The sequence below is a fragment of the Citrus sinensis genome, chromosome 4 (assembly GCF_022201045.2).
Source record: "Citrus sinensis cultivar Valencia sweet orange chromosome 4, DVS_A1.0, whole genome shotgun sequence".
Lineage (NCBI taxonomy): Eukaryota > Viridiplantae > Streptophyta > Magnoliopsida > Sapindales > Rutaceae > Citrus > Citrus sinensis.
This window is the reverse complement of record NC_068559.1, coordinates 21,524,492-21,540,475: the sequence shown is the minus strand read 5'-3', so window position 1 is coordinate 21,540,475 and position 15,984 is coordinate 21,524,492. Positions and strand designations below refer to the sequence as shown.

The 15,984-nt window shown below is 35.2% G+C and overlaps 2 protein-coding genes across 8 annotated transcripts in view; one reads left to right on the top strand and one right to left on the bottom strand.

Annotated features, from left to right (window-relative positions):
- Positions 1-15,984, bottom strand: part of LOC102628651 (uncharacterized) — a 69,838-nt gene that overhangs the window by 53,162 nt on the left and 692 nt on the right. For 2 of the 7 annotated variants that reach the window (XM_052439243.1, XM_052439248.1), the window contains exons 3-5: positions 15,106-15,199; positions 13,686-13,766; positions 13,305-13,599 (exon numbers count right to left, since the gene is read on the bottom strand). In XM_052439243.1, coding sequence (XP_052295203.1) covers positions 13,459-13,599; positions 13,686-13,766; positions 15,106-15,199 — 316 coding nt within the window. In that variant the 3' untranslated portion in view covers positions 13,305-13,458. Of the gene's footprint in view, positions 1-13,304; positions 13,600-13,652; positions 13,767-15,105; positions 15,200-15,984 lie in introns of those variants that run through there. The other 5 variants (XM_052439245.1, XM_052439249.1, XM_052439244.1 and 2 more) reach the window with 3 other exon arrangements.
- Positions 11,326-13,261, top strand: LOC102623145 (alcohol dehydrogenase 1-like). The gene is made up of 6 exons (XM_006494872.4): positions 11,326-11,505; positions 11,638-11,780; positions 11,865-11,902; positions 12,031-12,433; positions 12,515-12,754; positions 12,846-13,261. Exons 1-6 carry the CDS (start codon positions 11,475-11,477, stop codon positions 13,116-13,118), a joined length of 1,128 nt encoding a protein of 375 aa, XP_006494935.2. The 5' UTR covers positions 11,326-11,474; the 3' UTR covers positions 13,119-13,261.

Here is a 15,984-nt window from a genome sequence, read left to right as displayed (position 1 = left end):
TACTCACTTGTCTTTACAATTGTTGCTATCTACTTGTTTGCAAAAAAGCATAAGGTAAGAAAGAAAAATCTTTGAATAATCTTTGGTTGTCTAATTTATGCGATTTACACGTGGAGGTATTGAAGATTTTCACTTTAATTTTTCAATGCAAACTTTGAAAGCTTAGACCCGTTTAAGAATTATTAGTAGACACATGTTTTAGCTCGTGTTTATATTTATTCTAATTAATCTCTGGTGTAGTTTTATTTAATTGTTATATAATTCGCATGCAGGAGGTACAATTAAAAGAGGCGGGTCTTTTCTGAACGTGAACTAGTTATATTTGACTCGGAGGATCCAGTGTCAATCTGGATATTTGGTGTTTTGTGGAAATAAACAAATAGAAAAGGTTTAACTAAATGTTTAAGTTGTTCTTGACTGCATTGTACAATGTACTTGACTAATTTGCAAGAATTTGTACCTTTCAATAAGCCTTGCTTCGCCAAAGTCTGCAAAGTTTTTTCACCAGCATGTCCTAAACGCATATGCCATAACTTGGTTGCTTCTGAATCTGCATATTTTCCAGAAACTATTGATGCTGATCCAATAACTGTACTTTCTTGGAAATAATACAAGTAATTCCTTCTTGTACCTTTCATCATTGTCAGCGCCCCAGCTAGTACCTTCAATAATCTATCTCTTAAAGTGATTGTGAGCCCTTTAGATTCTAGGACTCCTAATGAGATGAGATTTTTCTTCAAGCTTGGTACGTAGCGAACATCTGTCAAAACTTAGATTGAGTCATCATAATTCTTTAATTGAATTGTACTTATTCCCATGATTTTACAAGCATTGTCATTGCCCATAAAAACAACTCCACCGTCTAGCTCTTTGAAGCTAGAAAACCAGCCCTTGTTAGGACACATATGATAAGTACAACCCGAATCTAAAATCCACTCATCTGAGTGACATATCAATGTCATGCCAACCAGACTAACGTTTGACTCCTCATCATGTTCTGCTACACATGCATCAGAAGTAGCTTTGCCCTTTTGTAACTTAGGACAATTCTTTTTCCAATGCCCTTTTTCGCGACAAAAAGCACATTCATCTTTGGCAGGTCTCCTTTTAGACTTGCTTTTTTTTCCAGATTTGTGGCTTTGCGAACGACCTCTTGCTGTCAATGCTTCTGCTACTGCATCTCTGTGATCCTTTTTGTCTTCTTTCTGGTCTCAGAGTTGTACAATGAACTGCATACAGCATCGAATGTGACATTGTCCCTCCCATGAAGCAAAGTAGTGGTGAGATGATCATATTCATTAGGAAGGGAATTCAACAACAATAGTGACTTATCTTCATCTTCAAATTGCTCATCCAAATTTAGCAAATCTGCTAATATTTTGTTGAATGAGTTCACATGGTCATTCATTGACATGCCATGTGTATATGCGAAATGATAGAGTTTCTTTTTCATATAAAGCCTATTTTCAAGGCTTTTCTTCATATACTTTTCTTCTAGTGTCTCCTACAATTTCTTTGCCGATGTCTCCCTCATGACAAAGTATTTCTGTTCTTTAGCCAAATATAGGTGAATAGTACCAGATGCTTGTTTGTTGATCTTTATCCACTCCTTGTCATCCATCATGTTAGGCTTTTCTTCAAAAGCAACGTCCAACTCTTGCTGACATAAGACATCCAACACCTCACATTGCCACATACCAAAATTATTGGTACCATCGAATTTCTCCACTTCAAACATTACATTAGTCACAGTAGTCCTCGCTGATGAAGACAACGACGATGCCTTTGCCATCCTTTTTATCTCAAATGATCAGTTTCTTCAACAACTATTTACACTTTAAAAAAAAACAGCCTCTATGATGTTTATTTCGCATGAATAAATGCACTAGGAAAGTTTCTAGGAGACTGGACGGGAACTCGGTCCCAATTAAAAACCAGAATCCCTGGACTCTTATCACCTTGTTGACATAACTTTCCTAGACATGCAAAAATACACACTACTTACAATAGACTGTCTCCAAGTATAAATGGTCGTCTCCACCGTATTTGTGAACAGTACCATATATGTGAATAGTATCGTATACGTGAACAATACCGTATTCCCCTAAGTACGAACCGTCGGCTCTGATACCACTTGTTACGGAAACGCGGGTTGAGCAATTACTAATACTGTGACTTATGGAGAAATATAAATGTGGTGATAAACAAATGCAAAGAAAATAGAACACAATGATTTACGTGGTTCGGCGTAATGTCTACGTCCACAAGCAAAGACTGAAAGATAATTTTACTAACAATGGAAATTTACAAAAGTGGAAAAAACTCACAAAACCCACAACCCCAATACACCCAAATGGAACCTCATTAGAACACTCAAGTGGAAGCTCTCTCAAATTCTCTCAAAAATCTCACTTTCAATTGCTCTCTACTTCTCTCAAATTGGGATAATTACAAATGAAATTGGGATGATTACAAATGAACAATGGCCCTTCTATTTATAGGAACTGTGGCTCACCTACCACTTTCAATTTGGCTATAACTTGCCAAATTGACAAATTGAATTTAGAATGGAAAATCAATTTGGTGGGCAAAAAAATCAACAATTTTGAAAAAATCAATTGGCTTCTAGAAAACCATCACATTTTTTCTCCATGCAACTTCAACAAAATCGTGCCACCAACCTTGCCTTTTGAAATTGGCAAGCCCACCAACTTTGTCTTTTGAAATTTGCAAGCCATTCTTTGACTTTTCAACATAAAGAAACTCAGTGTGAGAAATAAAGTGGAATTAAAAGAAAATAATACGAAAATTAGAACTGGAAAGTTAGATTAAATCCAGTTGAACCAGTGGGTAATAGATTTATGAAATTTGAGCAATTATGTTACAGTTTGCATGATACATATAAGTTATTATATTAGTTCTAACAGTTAGTTTTCGAACACTATATTTTAGGAGAAACTTGAGAATCCATGAACCTACAAGAGCCCCAACGAACCCTAGAGTGAAACAAGATATGTGAGTGGATACTATTATTACTATTATGTATTCCATGAAGCATTTATGTTTGATATCATGATTTAATATCATGTTATGATTATATGTACGCATATTATATGTTTGATTGAGTCATGAGACGTGATTGCTAGTCACCATATATGTACCCGTCCCCGTAGACTTTGTGCATGCGTATTGAGAGTTAGGTTACTCTATCCGAGCGATGTAGCTAAATTCCGCCGGGTATTGAGAGGTTTTTCCCCCACTCTACTCGTGTGATGATGATCCCGACGAGTATGGAGAGTTATTTCCCCTGAGTACTATTTGGTGCAGTTTTTTATGTATGTATGTATGAATTCCATGTTTGCTGATGTATGATATTCAATGTGGAGTTATGTCACATAATTATGCATAAGCAGTAGTACACTATATTATTATTATTATTTTAATATATATAATTACATCCACTCACTGAGCTGCAAGCTCACTATTTTCCTATTTACCTCTTTCCTCCCAGGATTTCATGCAGATCAATTCTAGTTAATTGAGATTGGGTCACGAGACGCATTGCCGCATGTCTTGCTTTTTGAGCACATTTATGTTGCTTATGTTTTATATGTAAACATTCATGTAATGTCAGTATGTACAATGAGACATAAGTTATGCAAGTTTGAATTCATATATGGCTTCAAAAAACGCACAGAGGTTGTTATGTGTTTATAAGAAATGCCATATTATCATGAATTAAATCTGTGCCACAAGTTTTAGTTATTAGTCCTCACGATTCGCCTCAAATTAGACATGTAAGTCGGGGCGGGTCGTGTCATTTATTTTGGAATAATGTACAATTAATATTAATTACATATTATTTTTTATCTAATAGCTAAGCATCACAATCAAGAGCGGCTGAATTATATAATTGGGGCCTTATGCGAAAATATTTCTATTAGTCTCTTACATTTGAAGCCAAGCAAGGATGTCAATTCTCTATTTCTATGCCAATGGAAATACTAATAACACTAAGAAGGGAAGTCTAAAAAATGGAACCTTGAAAAATTGAGGTGGCAAGTCTTTGTTAAAAGTCAAATATAATTTCATAAGCAGTGGGCATTGACCGCAAATGGTTCTTCGTTCAGTATTAAAGAAAAAAACCATTCAAAAAATAAAAAAATAACAACGTGGATAGGATTTTTTTTTTATATAAAGCAAAAACATTTATAGGTATATAAAAAAAATAGTATAACAATTCTAAGTAGTATAACGTTTACTAAAATAGTAGTAAATCAAAAGAATATTAATCCTAATAATATTTAACGGCAATTAAGCCTTTTATTACATAGAAATGATCTATATTTAAAAATGTAAAAAAATAATGATATCTTTAATACGCTTAAGAACATACACAAAAGTTTTTGTGAGTCCATCAGATGATAGATATAACGGGACCTTATCGAAGCACTTAAGTTGCCTAGGGATGAAAAACCTCTCAATAGCCGACGGAATTTAGCTACGTCGCACATGTAGAGTAACCTAACTCTCAATGCTCATGTGCAGAGTTTACGAGGAAGGGTACATATATGGTGACTTGCAATCACATCTCATGACTCAATCAAACACATAATATGAGTACATGTAATCATAACATGATCTTAAATCATATTATCAAACATAAATGCTTCACGGAATACATAATAGTAATAATAATATCCACTCACAGATCATATTTCACTTCGGGGTTCGTTGGGGCTCTTGTAAGTTCCCGGATTCTCAAGTTCCTCCTAAAATACATGATTAAAAAATTAACCATTAGAACTAATATAAAAACTTATATGTATCATGTAAACTATAACATAATTGCTCAAACTTTATAAATCTATTACCCACTAGTTTACTAAATATTAATCTAACTGTCCAATTATATTTTCTGTAACTTTTCCTCTCAATTTATCTTTTTCCCACCTTCAGCTTCTTCCTTTTCTTTCTATGGTGCTGACGCTCTTATTTTTTTAATGTGGACACACTATTCAACCACCTTATTAACAACTTGTCTGCATGAAAAAAATAAGAGCATCCATAATAGAGAAAGAATGTGTGTACATGTATGTATGTATGTATGTATGTATGTGTTTATACACACACACACACACACTCTCTCTCTCTCTCTCTCGCTCTCTTTATTGTCTATTTCCCACTTTTTTTTTTAGATAACAACTTAGATTCTAAATATGGCTCGTAAGTAATTTAGATTAAATGCTAATTGAGTTGTACTTATGTTTTATAATTTTATGTTGCGCATACATGATATAGTACCGTAAGATTACGATAAATTATATCCTATTTTTTATCCAATAACTTCATATTTAATAGGGGCCATAGGCGAAAATATTTCTCTTGGTCTCTTAAATTTGAAGCACAGCAAAGATATTAATTCCGTATTACTATGCCAATGAAAATACTAATGTTTTGTAAAAGAAACACTAATATAGGCTTGGCAAAACCCGGGTCCGGTTCGGGTTTTGGTGTTGCCCGGAATCGGACGAGTAAACGCAAGACCGGACCCGGGTCTAAACTCAATTTTTCTGGGTGCGGGAGCCCGGCACCCCAGGGCCTGGGTTTTTTATCCGGGTTTCTAAGCCCGCATGTGATAACTTCAATTTTTTTTCTTCAATTTTTTTCTTTCATTTCACTAACAATGCAAATTTTAAAAAAGATAGTCAAATAAACTCATTCAATCTCAAGCTTTAAAAAAGAAAATAGTCAAATACAAATATATAACATACTAACAATGCAAATTTTACACAAAATAATAAATAAAAATTATTTCAATTTACTTTCTAATACCTAAATTCATCTAATTTCTAATCTAAACTCATTCAATCTATATAAAAAAAAAATTAAATTCAACAACACAATAATCAAACAATAAATCTAAATAACATCCAACATATCATAAATTCATAATTATATATTTATATATATTTTTAATTTATTAAGAAACCGGGTCCGGGTGATGGGTTTTTGGTGTTGAGCCCGAACCCGGAAATGTCCGGGTTTGAAATGGTCGAGTTTTTTTGTGTATGCAGTTTGGGTTTTGCCCGGACCGGATTGCCCAGGTTCGGTCCGAGCGGCCTTTTTTGACACCCCGTAACAACTATAGAGAGAAGTCTACAAAATGGAACCTCAAAATATTGAGGTGAAAATGACAAAGTCTAGAAGTCTTGTTAAAAGATAAATTTAGTAAAGCACAATTATGAGTAATGAGATTCCTCTATAATAATTATAATAATAATTATAATTATAATTATAATAATAATTATAATTATAATTATAATTATAATAAAATAAATAAATAAATAAATAAGCCTAATTTGTGGGATTGAGAAGCTATTAAAAATTAAGGTCAACCCTAATCTTATACTTTCTAATCAGGGGATCTAGATCTAGAGGATTAATTCATAATGTGGCATTTTAAACGTTTTATTGTGAAACAACTATATTTAGTGTAAGTTAGAATTTTGATACATTACCTAGGGAGGGTTAATTGGAGGGAGAAAAAAAAAACTTATGTAGGATTGACTTACAGGAAGCCACTAATATAGTATCACTAGATGGTAGAGGTGTGGATCCCATTGCAAGACTCATAATTTTTAATATTAAATTTTTATAGATGCTAAAGTAGAATTCATTGGTCTTCTTCTACAACTCCCACAACGCCATTCATCTGGTACTTCAAAGCCAGGTAATAGTTGGATACCACCGCCTTGCTAATCCTCAAAAAGGGTCTTTCCAGAATTATCTAATATGGGCTAACCTCATCAACCACCACAAAATCTAACATCATGGTTTGCTGAAATGAGCTAGTGCCTATTGTAACAGGCAACTCGACCACACCAAATGGAGTTAATCTTCCCCAACCAAATCCCTTCAGAGATGTGCTTGTGTTCTCCAATCTCAAGCCCGTAATCCCTATTTAATCCGAGGTTGACTTGAATAAGACATCTACCAAACTTTCAGTATCTACTAATATCATGTAAAACCTTTTGCCTGCCACGTCGGCACTAATTACCAATGAATCCTCGTGCGGGTACAATACTCCTTTTAATAATAGTGGTTGGCTATTGATAGATGAATCTTAAGTAAGTCTTTTTCGATTGGTTGCCCAACAACTATACTGATCTAATTAAGTAGAAACGAGGTGGCTCAAAATTTTAGCAGCTTAGGCAACTTGATGATGTCCCCTAGAAAATTAAGGTTCCAATATATCAGCATAATTAAATGTAATATGTCTTTTTTTAATAATTAAATTTTTATATTTTGTAATTAGGGGTTAAACTTATATGTTAATCATTCACGTTCCCAACTTTACTTAATCTTTTTTTAAAAAAAACTGGGGCTCAATTAAGAGCTAGAGAACAACAGACCGGGGGGTGGAAACCCTGTAAGCGTCATACAGAAGAATGGAACTAGCCCCAATCGGAGGACTAGGGTACAAAGTAAGGCCAATAGGCAAAGAAAAAACAAGGTTCGCCATATAATCCGATACAGAGTTCGCCACTCTGTATATGTGGGAGATAGAAACCTGGCAATCCTTATTGAGATACTCCTTAATAGCAGAAATAAGAAAGGAAAACTCATTAGTGAGCACTAACTATTTGGCCAACATTTGAGTGGCACACAAACTATCCGTTTCAATCTTGAGCCGTCTGATGCCAAGGTTCCAAGCAAGGAGGATGCCTTGATATAAGCCCCAAAGCTCAGCCAACATAATATAATAAGAGCCAATCATCATTCCAAAGCCTGAGAGCCAACGACCGGAGAAATCGCGAATCACCCCACCCGCTGTCGAGACTTCATTAGCCTTAAGAGCCCTGTCTGTATTCAAAGTACACCAAGGCCATGCAGGAGGGATCCATCTAATCCATTGAGCTGCCCTAGTCTTCCCCGTGACTAGAGTATGGTTATAAATCTTACATATCTCAGCCGCGCATAAGGAGATATCCGCCATCAAAGCTCCAGAGCCCGTAGAGATTTGATTAAAGAAAAATTGGTTTCTCCAATACCAAATCCTCCAGAGTCTAATACCAAAGAACATGGACCAGTTGGATATGTTATTAACCTCAATTTTGTCTTCAATATTCATGCAAAGCCAGTTAGTGAGATTAGAAGAAAAGAACGCTTGCCTCTTGACAGCCGAGAGAACGTTTAGCCAAAAAACCTTTGTATCCACACAGTCACGAGGAACATGTAAGGCATCCTCCTTAAAAGCACCACAACGATCACAATTCATCGGAATGGGAAGGTGACACCAAGCTAATTTAGACTTGGTCTTCAAGCGATCATGCAGAACTTGCCACAAAAAAATTTTAACACTTTGGGGCCCTTTCCACCTCCAAACGGACCTCCAGCGATGGTCTTCAGTTGTCGAGAGAGAACCATTAATAGATAAATAAGCTGACTTTGTAGTCAACTCCCTTGTTTTTGAATGGGCCCAAAAACTAGTATCCAAACCACAAGAAAGAGATGGAGGGTGTAAGGCCGTAATCTGAAGAATGATAAGATTTGGGAGGAATTGCTCAAATTGATCCCACCACCAAGAACCATCAGCCTTGCAAAAATCAGCCACTTTGCAGTCAAGAATATGAGCAGTGACATTTCCAATGGCATAAGCAGCAAGCGGTAAATCTTTAGTAACCCAGAAATCCCACCAAAACCGAACAGATTCCCCATTACACAAGCACCATCACCGGCAAGCAAGAACATCACTCCAAACTGCGCCAATAGATTTCCATAAACGGGAACCATAACAAGTTGGCAAGGTTTGGGGAAAGGTATCAGCAACTGCTGCTCGAAATGTTTGCCAAAAATCAGCTTATGAAGCAATAATGCATTTTGTTGAGAATGAAGAAGGGCATTTATTTTTTATCAATGGACACGGTGGTACTAGTAAAACATTTTTGTAGAATACAATTATTGCAAAACTCAGATCACATTCTAAAATAGTCTTGCCTGTTGCAACTTCAGGTATAGCAACTTTGTTATTGCCTAATGGTAAGACAGCTCATTCGCGATTTCATATTCCTTTGGATGTGACAGTAGAGTCCACTTGTGAAATCCGACAAGGCATCTTATTAGCTGGACTTCTTATGAAAACTTCTTTGATCATTTGGGATGAAGCGCCTATGGCACATAAGTTCTGCTTTGAAGCTTTGGATAAGACCTTGAGAGATATTCTAAGAATAAGGTATGAAAATAGTTCTATCAAACCTTTTGGAGGACTTACAATAGTATGTGGTGGCGATTTTCGACAAATATTGCCAGTTGTACCAAAGGGGACAAGAGCAGACATTGTTGATGCTTTATTTAACTCATCTTACTTATGGCCATTTTTTAAAATTTATGAGCTCAAACAAAATATAAGGCTCTATAATGGAAGCGTGAGTGGCTCTGAGGCTGCTAAAATAGCTTTTTTTGACAAATGGTTGTTGCAGATTGGAGATGGTTCATTATATGATGACATTGATAGAGATTTAGTTAAACTACCTTCTGATATCTGTAAGAAACCATCAGAAAATCTAATGAAATCAATAGTCGACACTATCTACCCATCAATTCGGCATAACTACAGTGATCCAGCATATTTGAAAGAAAGAGCAATATTAACGCCAAAAAATGAAATGGTGCATGAATTGAACGAGATGATTATGAATATAATACCTGGTCAAGGGAGAACCTATTTTAGCTCAGACAGTATATGCAAAGCAAGCGCAAACACAAATGATGAAGATGTTTTGTATCCAACTGAATTTTTGAATAGTTTGAAATTCAATGGCATCCCTAATCATGACATACGACTTAAGGAAGGTGCTCCCGTAATGCTTCTCAAAAATCTAAATCAAATAGAAGACCTATGCAACGGCACAAAATTGATTGTCACTCGTCTTGGTAAATGGTCCATTAAAGGTGACATCATTTCTGGAACAAATATTGGACAAAATGTCAGAATTCCAAGAATTATTATGTCTCCTAATGAATCAAGATGGCCATTCAAGCTTAACAGACGACAACTTCCTTTGGCACCATGTTTTGCCATGACGATCAACAAAAGCCAAGGACAATCTCTTAAACATGTTGGCTTGTATCTCCCTAAGCAAGTATTCACACATGGTCAATTATATGTCGTCGTGTCTTGAGTTACCACAAGAGAAGGATTGACCATACTAAATGCCGATCAAGAGGTAGAAGACCGAACCTTCATAAAAAACATTGTCTACAAAGAAGTATTTCAAAATATTCACACATCAGCTCGCAAAATCAAGGTATCACATTTTTAGATTATATTTTAAAATTTAATTTATACATTGCAAGCTCTTACTTCACCTTATAATAATGATTTTTATTATGTGTTTTAATTATTCAGTAGACAAATGGATAAATCAAAGGAACTATCGAGACAGCAAAATGGTAGTTTGGACTGTTTGGTTGAGTTTTCCAAGCTGTTATGGAGGATTTAATTGCCAAAGAACATAGTACGTGAAGAAGTATTCTTTTTTACATCAACTGTTTCTCCTTTCATTCTCTCTAATCCATGGAGACATGGTTTATATACAGATAAATAACATTTTGGCACTAGGTGTTGCTGATCCCCATTGGAACTTGCCATAGCTGCAAGCTTGATATAAACAACTGCTCACCTACGCAGCTACAAACGATGCGAAATAACTTACAAAAGTCTTTACATGTATTTTACTTATTTCTTTTATAATTCAACGCTAAGGATCCTCAATTACAAAATTTAATTTGGAACTTATCAACTACAAAAAGTATAAGGTCTGTACACTTAAACTATATACGTTAATATATATTTTTAAAGTTAACAAAAAAATAGTTAATTTTCATAAATAACATTAGTTTTATAAGGCTGCCTTATTTTTAAAAAATTAATTTATATTTTTTATTAGTTTTATCAAATGTAAAGAAAGAAAAATTAATAATACTAAATTCATTTTCTAAAGCCGCGCGAAGCGCGGTTTTATTTTCTAGTTATTATATAATTAAGAAAACTTTGGCTACATTAAGAAAATTTTGGCTAAATTTCCCGTAACTTACGCCAGACACAAGAACAGTGCACAGTGTACTAGCCCTAGCTAGTTGATCACCGTTAAAACTTCACTATTTATTTGCCAGTTCAGACGTCAGAGAAGATCATGACACCAAATAAATAAAGTGAGTGACTCATGATTGGTAATATAACCTTAAAAGATGACAAATTATTGAAAATTGTCCAATAGAATCTGGGCCCACGCCTATCTTAAGAAACTCGCTCAACTTTTGCGGTTCAGTGAGCCGACAGCTCATCGGTGGCACGACTGGTTAAAAAATTTATTTCAGTCAACGGTTTCATTGAAGTGGCCTTATGCAGAGCTCATCTCCTTATCGACAGTTTGAAATTCGAGGCTGCAAAATCTACAGCAATACTAACAATGAGCAATTCACAAGCCATAACGTGCAAAGGTATGAAAAAGGCTATTAATCCAATTATTGCGTAAAATTTAGAAACAAGTTATACGAACTGGGTTGGTTTGTTTGTTGTTAGATTTTTGTGTCGTTTTGATGGGAAAATTTTTGGATATGTTTTTGCTGCAGCTGTGGTATGTTGGGGTTTAGGAGAGCCATTAAAGGTAGAGGAGATACAAGTAGAGCCTCCGAAATCAACTGAAGTTAGGGTTAAGATGCTTTATGCCAGTGTTTGTCACACTGATATCCTTTGCTCTGAAGGATTCCCAGCGGTTAGTATATGCAGTATCAACTATATCACATAAATCTTGGTTAATAATTTAATCTGTTTTGTTCTTTTATTTTATTTTTTTCAGCCTCTTTATCCTCGTGTTCTCGGGCACGAAGGTGTCGGGTAAGTACTGATTTCCTTGTTATGTATGTATTATATACACAATTGCACCAATGTATCACTTCATCTATATACATAAAACTAAGAAGTTAATTTTGGAATTTTTTTTTGTTTTTTAATGCAATTCGTAGGGTGGTGGAGAGTGCTGGGGATGAAGTGAAAGAAGTGAAAGAAGGAGATATTGTGATTCCAACTTATATTGGAGAATGTAAAGAATGTGAAAATTGCACATCAGAAATGACCAATTTATGCCTAAAATATCCAATAGCACTGAACGGTTTAATGCTTGATGGCACTTCAAGAATGTCCGTAAGAGGCCAAAAATTGTATCACATTTTTTCATGCTCCACTTGGTCTGAATATATGGTCATCGATGCCAATTATGTAGTCAAAGTTGATCCAAGCATTGATCCCTCGGATGCTAGCTTCCTTTCATGTGGATTTACAACTGGTTATGGGGCGGCTTGGAAGGAAGCCAAAGTTGAAAAAGGATCTAGTGTTGCTGTTTTAGGGCTTGGTACTGTTGGATTAGGGGTATGTTATGTACAAAATGGGGAAAAACAATTTTAGTGTTGTCAAAAGCAATGTTGTGATTGTTGTAATTTGTAATTGCAGGCTGTTGATGGAGCCAGGATGCACGGGGCAGCTAAGATAATTGGGATAGACAAGAACCCATGGAAAAAAGAAAAGGGGAAAGCTTTTGGAATGACAGATTTCATAAACCCTGATGATGAACCAAACAAGTCAATTTCAGAACTGGTGAAGGGGATAACTCATGGAATGGGTGTGGATTATTGCTTCGAGTGCACTGGGGTTCCATCTTTACTTTCTGAAGCACTTGAAACCACAAAAGTGGTAAGTTAAAAATCTTGCAACACTTGGGATATGTAACTCTAAAGAAAAAAAAAAAAGAAATTACTGACACTCTTTTTTAAATGGGGAACAGGGAAAAGGAAAAGTGATAGTAATTGGGGTAGGAGTTGATGCGATGGTGCCACTGAACGTAATCGCTCTTGCATGTGGTGGCCGGATTTTGAAAGGTACCACTTTTGGTGGGATCAAAACAAAATCCGACCTTCCGACTCTGCTTGACAAATGCAAGAACAAGGAATTTAAACTTCATCAACTCTTGACCCATCATGTTAAATTGGAAGAGATCGACAAGGCAATTCAGCTGTTGAAGCAACCTGATTGTGTCAAGGTCCTGATCACGATTTGATAGGTTTTATCCTATGCTCTCCTTGTGTTAAATTCGAGATCAAAATCTTAAGATCTGCTCTTGAGATCCCTTCTATTTATGTTCACTCCTAATCTCATCACCAAACCTCTAATTTGTAATAAAGAAAGAACGGAGTTTTTGCAGATTTAGCTTAAGTTTGAACATTGCACTTTTAAGTACAAAATGTAAACATTAAAAGGAACCTCAAACCAATATAAAAAACCATGAACACATCTGAGATTTCTACACATCTGATTTTCAGGCATTATGCGATTTGCAGTAAATTGGAAATTGTTATGCAAAGTACAGTAGGTATCTTTAGAACTTTGGAAACAAATCCTTACATGGTAGCTTCTACTTCAGGGTCAATTTCCACTGGCACTTTAGGAGCACTATTGCCACCTCTCAAACGTGAAGATACATTGTCAATAGCATTATTAAGTTGGCTGATTTTGGCGTTCAAGGTCTGCCTGGTCCTCTGCTTCAGAGGAAAGGGAATACAATTCAAAGTTTGAAGAGAAGGAACAATATAACCTCATGTTCCAAGTAAGAGTGAATAATGGTTACCTCTAAACCTTCATCATAATAAATTGGTCGCTTGGCCCTCCGAAAACCATACTCATCTTCATTCAGCAGGGATCTCCTGATCTAATAAACACAAACAACAAATAAGTCAGAAGCTTCGAAGGAAGGATAAGAAAATGAGTCTGTTGCTCTATGCAGCAAATATGATGGATTACAGTCAAGATTTTATTGAAAGTTATCAGTCATCTCTAAAGCCCACAAAAGCTGGGAAATAAAAAATGACAAATAAAGAAAATTGAAAAAAACAATTACTGAAAAACCATTAATCCCAAAGGCTTAAGGTTATAGGAAACAGCTCAACAATAGTATTAAAACTGTCTGACATGCAATGTAAGAAAATAATTAACTGGTTTGTTACGCTGATCCAAATGCACACAAATAAACACATCAAACCAGACAGAAAACATTGATCCAGAACAAAAACAAACAAAAATGTGGATTTTATCACATACATAAATCCAAACATAGTCCCCCATTATATTAGGAATTCTAGTTGAACAAATCCAACGAAGGAATTAATGCACAAGACCTCTTGCTCTCATATCACGTTGACAAACTATTAATTCCAAGAGTTTAAACTCACAGAGAAGAGTCAAACAGTAGTATTTAAGACTTAATAGTAATAAAAAGAACAAAACACAGATTATCCAGTATTTAACTCCATAACCCGGGAATGTTGCAAACTGGTTTCTAAAAACTGAGGAAAAATATTGTCCATAATTTTATAAATGGAGATAATGATGCATATGACAACTGAAATTTATCAAATCAATTTAGTCCATAACAGCATTCACCAGGGAAATTTAAAAATTTTTCAGGTTTAGATCAACCCCATTTACAAATGATGTTCACCAAATTCATTTGCAACATTCACAACTCACCACTCATCCTATTTTCAATAGAAGTTTTTATAGGTCCGCACAACACTATTTCACAATATGGGAATGGCACAGGACAACTTAATCTATAATAGGAAAGATATAAATTCATGTTACAGAGTGAGTGGCGAGCAGGGAATGACAATTAGGACAACTTAATCATGCACATAGATTACCTAATCTTCAAAAAGAACAGTAATTGCCTGCACATAAAAGATGGCAAGTCATAGTTATTTGCTTGTTTCTCTGACACTGTCTATGCACACGAGGACCATTACTTGGATGTTTTATATCCTCACAATTAGAATTCCAGATCCTTTTATCTGTCGAATGTAGAAATTAGATTGGGTGAAAATTATGCAGCAACTTGGACATGCTATGTATGCCCATCCACGTAACAGAATTGGACATGAAAAAATTTCCCTGGTCAGCAAATGAACTTTCAATAGTTGTCATTCATTAGATATGCTGATATAATAATAGCAGGACATGACAAATAAAGCTTAAGGGAGAAATCCAATCACCTGAGGGGCAAAGACATAGGCTAAAGTTCCAAACACAGCACCTCCTACAAGAAATCCGGCAATGAAATCACCGCCTCCCCTCTGACTTCCTTCACTGCATATATTACAAAGTGTAATGAAAGATAAGTGCTGATAAATAGATCATTTATTTGAACAACTTATGCATAAAACAACAGAAGAAGATATAGTAAAAGTGAATATTGAAACTAGATCCCATCAAACTCTAAATTCATTGGATCAATGTACTTTTGACTTTTCATATCAAAGCTTATTAAGGAGCATTAAATATTAATGCTCCATAACAGTAAGATTAATAAGCAATGGCCAATTATTCATTTGTCAAATTATATATCATGATCCAACAACTACCAATGCAAGTCCGCATGTTACAAAACTTAAGGTTTTCCTGATGGGAGGATGTGTGTAAATATTATATCATTATTTGTTTAATAACAACCTGAATTCTTTGTACAAAGAATTACAAAAATACAAAATTTCCGCTCCAACTCTTTGTAATAAGAAGTTAAGAACTCTTTTGTCCTCACTAAAGAAGAACCATATACATAAGATATGGTGAACAATGTCACCTACTACGCTGTTATTATATTATATAAACAGAAAAATCTCAGGCACATTCCGACCAAATTCATACAAAGTTGCTAAAGAAGACACCCCACCCCAAATAAAAAAAACCTCAAATTCCATATAAACTGTTTGCAAAACTTTTTTGACGTTTAGTAAAACTTCAGAAGGAGCTGTGTGGTCCCCATTTTCAGAAAATTTGGAGTCCACACCCACACCCACACTCACAGAGACATATGATTTTACTTCTAAAACGAGGATGGCCAATGCTTCATATAAGTTCGTTTCACGAAAAAA

Coding starts and splice junctions, on each gene's coding strand:
- LOC102623145 (XM_006494872.4), top strand. CDS start 11,475: ATGAGCAATTCACAAGCCATAACGTGCAAAG. Junction 12,434..12,514: donor TTGGTACTGTTGGATTAGGG/GTATGTTATGTA, acceptor TTGTAATTGCAG/GCTGTTGATGGAGCCAGGAT. Junction 12,755..12,845: donor CACTTGAAACCACAAAAGTG/GTAAGTTAAAAA, acceptor AATGGGGAACAG/GGAAAAGGAAAAGTGATAGT.